The following is a 5,602-nucleotide window of genomic DNA, read 5'->3' as shown; positions in this document are numbered from 1 at the left end:
CACCCACAGAGCAGGGCCGATCAGGGGGTTGGTGCGCTGCACCCTGTCACACTCAGGGCAAGATACAATCCTGTTCCTAAACTAGATTTAAAAAAATTGACTTTTTTAGCAGTATTATGTCTATATATAAAGGCATTCGGTCCTATTACGTTTTTCTAATAGTACAGTCTATACACTTGAAAAAAAGGTAGAATACAAACAAAAAAACCTCTATATTTAAATTGGGGGTTGGTGCGCTGCACCCTGTCACACTCAGGGCAAGATACAATCCTGTTCCTAAACTAGATTTAAAAAAATTGACTTTTTTAGCAGTATTATGTCTATATATAAAGGCATTCGGTCCTATTACGTTTTTCTAATAGTACAGTCTATACACTTGAAAAAAAGGTAGAATACAAACAAAAAAACCTCTATATTTAAATTTGGAAACCTGTAATCATGTTTCTAACTAATATAGCTTGTTTGTGTACAATGAAGTATGTGCTTTTGGATTGTCACTTAATTCCTTCATTTATTTTACAGGTAGGGTAGATTCCTTCATTGTTTAGATACTATCTTTTCTTAAAACCTTTGTGACAAGTGACATCTAGGATACCCTAAACATTTCAACTTACCAGGCTAGGAGATGGATGCTGTGCTACTTTTATTAAGACAGCTCCTGAAATGATAAACTGGATATAAAAACATATATTTATAAATATTCATTGATAATGCTCAGCAACTTAAAATGTATTTTTAACAAGTTCTCTTCTAAGTCAATTATGTTTATAATTCTAAGAGTAACAAAATATAAAAGTTTTAGTTGAAGGAGTGAGGACATATATGAATTGAAAGGCAATAGTAATAGTATGGTCACTAATAACAGAAATATACAGGGGACAGTGGGTTGTGTCAAAAATGACTTAAGTGGTCCTGAATCAGGGACCAAACTTGTTTTTATCTCTGTATGCTTTCTAAACTCATTCAATTATTACTTTCAAGGCTATTCTTCCTCATGAAATGATGCCACTAATTAAAATTACTGTATACACATCCAGATATGAAAAAGTGGCCCATGAATCCATTCCAAAGTGTGTTTCTTCAAAATATATATCTTAACTAAAACTATGGCAGTATTAAGGTAACAGCTGCTATTCATATTTTTGTCTTTTTCAAAAAGAGGTTCCTTTATTTCATTCCAGGCTATTTGTCTATTTCCCAGAAGTATGAAGTGATGCCATATTTTTTTCAAGGTGGGCTGAACAATTCCCTTGAAATAGTCCTTTCATCTTATCTGAAGGTAAGAGCTAATTCAGAATATAAAGTGAAAATACGCTGTGAATTTTAAACTGGAATGCTCTCTAATTTAAACTACCAAACCATATGCTTTACAAATTGCCTTTAGAAGTTTATGACCTAAATAAGAAATTTTGCATTTGTTTAAATGGAATATAAATTTTAGATAATTTATTCTAGGAGCTAAATATGCTACTTTTATATGAATGATTGAACACTGAGGGACATGTATCATTTATCTGGATTTTGTTTGGAAATTCACTGTTTTTCTCCTATTGTTTTCCAATGCAGTGCTTTGAAACTTGTGAGCCAGTGTATAATGGCAGAGTATATCCTAAACCAGCGGTTCTCAACTTGTGGGTCGCGACCCCTTTGGCGGTCGAATGACCCTTTCACAGGGGTCGCCTAAGACCGACCATCCAGCATATCAGATATTTACATTGCGATTCATAATAGTAGCAACATTACAGTTATGAAGTAGCAACGAAAATAATTTTATGGTTGGGCCACAACATGAGGAATTGTATTTAAAGGGCCAGAAGGTTGAGAATCACTGTCCTAGACCTAGAGGCTGCTGTTTCGATTATAGCCTTCTCAAGTAGTGGCCATCTTATCTCTGATAGCCCTTATACCATTGGTTGTAACCATGAGGTAAATGGTCTCCTTGCTCCTTATTGCTACTTCCAACCATTCTCTCTCCTTCAATTTTGAATCAAATATCATCAGATTCTATGACCAACTATCCCTCCTGGTTAAAGTCATGTGTTGATCCCTTGGTTACTCTTCTCTTTCTAGGTAATTTTAATTCTTGTATTTAAGTTTCTTTCTAAAATATCTTAATCCTTTGTATTTTCAATATGCACATATATAATCCTTTCTAATACCTGGGCTAAAATTTATGTCTTTCAATCCTTTAACTCCATCCTAACTCAGTCACACTCCTATATCCATTCTTTTGCCCTTGTTTCTACCAATAAGTGTAACATCTTTCAAATCTCAATTTCATGTATCCTACTCTCACCATCAATTTCTATCTTTCTAGCTCATGCCCTGTAGAATTACAATTCTAACAATCCTTTGACTCCATCTAGATCTATAATCTGAGCCCCTCAACTCCCTGTTACATTTTCCCCTTCACTATCTTGAATTCCATGGTAAACCTCTACAAACACTCATTTATATGCACTCTCAGCTCTTTGCACCTTTCTTGCTCAATCATAGTTGCATGCTTACATCACAATCCTGATTAAATTCAGTCCTTCTTAGTGCATGCCTGCACCTGTGCAGCCAATCATGGCCTAAGAAAGACAGACAACCATCTTGACCCATTTCACTATAAGCTTAAGTGAGCCCTTACTACTGCATGAAAGTCAAACTACTTTTCCATAATACACATGCACTCTCTCACTTTTCCTAGATGACTATTTCATGCCCTCTCTCCTCAAACAACCAATCCACTCTCTCATTCGCACTCTCAGCTCATGATCTTGTTTTCTAAATCATTGAGATATTTGAAGCCATTGGGAGAAAAGTTCTATAACCTTCCAACCCATCTACCTACTTATCAAAATGCTTCTCCTATCTCTGTTCCTCTACCTTTTTCTCCGGTTACCTACATTGACACTATTTACATTAAACATGGGTAATCCTTTGCTGTAGGTGCTGTCGTATGCATTGTAGGATGTTCATCAGCATCTGTGGTCTCTGCCTACTAGATGCATACCCCCAGCTGTGAAAACCAAAATTGTCTCCAGACATTACCAAATGTCTTCTGAGGGGCAAAATCACCTCTAGTTGAGAACCACTGCTAAAGATTAACTGTCCGTGCTCTTAGCCATTTGTGCATTCAAATTCATTATCTCTTGCCTACACAAGTACATGATTTTAATGATTGCCCTTCCCACCATTTGTCTCCTAGAAATTTTCTCTTCTGGTTCAATTCCTTCAATAAAAGACATGACACTTCCAACTTGCTGAAACTAGCAAACCCTCTCTTCACCCACATTTTTTCCAGCTACTACCGCATTTCCCTATACCACATTATACCAAAGTCCCTAAAGGACTTACCTGTGTTTTCTGTCAATAACTCCTCATCTCCCCTTATTTTTTAAACAAACTCTAGGCAGGTTTTTACCTCACTATTCTATTGAAACTACTTATCAGGTTTACTACTGGCCTCCATATTGTTAATTCCAAAGGTCAGCCAGCCCTTATCTTACTTTATCTTTTCCTATTTCTTTGATTACTTGGTTTCCAGGATGCCATACTCCAGAAGGCTATGTAGAAACCACAGGAGAGTACAGTTAATGACAAATTTAGAAAATGTGTGAGTATAGGTTCATTGTGTGGGGAAGCTAAGGTAATGACCCTAAATATAAAAATTAACCATCATAATGAATATTATGGTTAACATTCTTTCTCTTTCACATATCTAAGGACAATCAAACCTATGGTTGTCATTGTGTATTTACTCCTGTATCCATATCTCTCATAACAGCACTGGTAAATTAATAGTTTTCAAAAAAATATTTGTTGAAAAAAGAATTTTATTTTTAATGAATTACCAAACCTAGATTTTGTTACATAATTCTTCTGAAAACTTCATTTAGAAACTGCTCCCTATCTACTATTAGTGGCATGCACATTATTTTCTGAATGATTAAATTATATAAATGCATTCTACTCACAAAAATTCCCCATAAAGTACATCCTATTCTGTATGTTACAGGTTCATATGTCCCAAAGACTCCTCGAATCTGTCCCATATATAAAATTAATAGGAAATACCACATGAAAACATGAAAGATGCCAAGCAAAATCTGGATAGTCTGTGAAAAGAAAATACTATTAGTTCTGAAATCATGTAACTTATAACACAATTCCAATAACTGTTAATTATAAGAAACATACAACACTTTTACAAAAGATAAAAGTAAAATAGCAATTCTACACTTAACTATGTATTTAATGGATTGATTCACACAAAAAGAAGGCTCTAACTAGGAAATAATGAGGTTAACCAAATAGGAATCAGCCATACTTAGGAACAGATTGTTGTATAATAACTCTAGCCAATTCTCCCATAAGAAAGTTGACAATATGACTCTATTACTGGCTATTTACCCTATCTACCAAGTAATGGCGTGAGAGGAGAATACTGAGAGTACTTGAGAGAAAATGTGGTTCCTAACTTAGTTGGATGAAGATAGCCACATATTCAATATTTTCTTGTTCATTAATAATTTATTAAGTATGAATCACTTTGAATCTTATAAAAGTTTGATATGTCTTTTCCTTCAAGACATACTTGAGATGGATCTTTTTCACTAGTATGCCAGGGTGAGGTACACAGAGATACAAAGAATATCCAAAGTAGATTTCTCGTACAATGTCTTCCTATTGAATAGGGATGGGTTAGGTTAGGGGAGAACTGCTCCTCAACTTTAATTTGTAAGAATATAATTATAATCTTAGTAAATAAGTCCCAGTAAATTTATTTCTGAATTTATATGTAAACTAATATTTCATATTCTGAATCACATTTTTAATTATTCTTTAAATATTTCAGAGGTTATATTATTTTCATTTTATGTAAACTTTAATAGAAAGCTATTTAATGTTTAATTTTAATAGTTCCAGCTCTTTGTAAAGCAGGTACTCTATGAAACACATAAATCCAATTGGCTGGTATAAAAAATACATTTTAGAGAAGTAGGGGGGTTTTTTTGTATAGAAAGGCCACTTTGGGGAGTAACAATCTCATTGCATTTTGTAGATTTAGAATTTAAGATTTCCTCTGCATCAAATGTGGAAGAATGGCATTTTTTTAGAAGTCCTTTGGATTTTATTGGGAGACAATCCTCTACTAGATCACAAAATTCTCAAGGGCCTGGACTTCAGCTGTCTCACTGCTGTTATCAGCCTCTAATATGGTGCCTAGTGCAGAGCAGGCACCCAGAAATCACCTCTTGTATAAGCACATCAGTATCAAGAACATAAATTTCATGTGACTTTCCAACTGTTAAAAGGAGTAACTAGGTTTTGAAAATGCAGAGATGGCATCAGGGATTGCATTGACTTGATTATGAACTGCAAATGAGTTGTTAAAAGCTTTACTGAAAATGTTCTAACACTGTTCCCTAGTTGTTCTTTCTACTTTATATGACTGGCAATTGTTCTATATAAAACTATGAAATGATATTATTATAAACTAGAGGCCTGGTGCAAAAAAATTTGTGCACTCAGGGGGGGGGGTCCCCCAGCCCGGCCTGTGCCCTCTCGCAGTCTGGGACCCCTCGGGAGATAACGCCCTGCTGGCTTAGGCCTG

General features: G+C 35.0%; 1 protein-coding gene across 1 annotated transcript in view; it reads right to left on the bottom strand.

The window, feature by feature from the left end:
* MS4A13 (membrane-spanning 4-domains, subfamily A, member 13) overlaps positions 1-5,602 on the bottom strand; it is a 63,420-nt gene that overhangs the window by 55,599 nt on the left and 2,219 nt on the right. The window contains exons 2-3 of the mRNA XM_005860456.1: positions 3,963-4,103; positions 615-671 (exon numbers count right to left, since the gene is read on the bottom strand). Coding sequence (XP_005860518.1) covers positions 615-671; positions 3,963-4,103 — 198 coding nt within the window. The remainder of the gene's footprint in view (positions 1-614; positions 672-3,962; positions 4,104-5,602) is intronic.

Source organism: Myotis brandtii, unplaced genomic scaffold (assembly GCF_000412655.1).
Source record: "Myotis brandtii unplaced genomic scaffold, ASM41265v1 scaffold1341, whole genome shotgun sequence".
Classification (NCBI taxonomy): domain Eukaryota; kingdom Metazoa; phylum Chordata; class Mammalia; order Chiroptera; family Vespertilionidae; genus Myotis; species Myotis brandtii.
The sequence above is the reverse complement of the archived record's forward strand: the minus strand, read 5'-3'. Positions and strand labels throughout refer to the sequence as shown.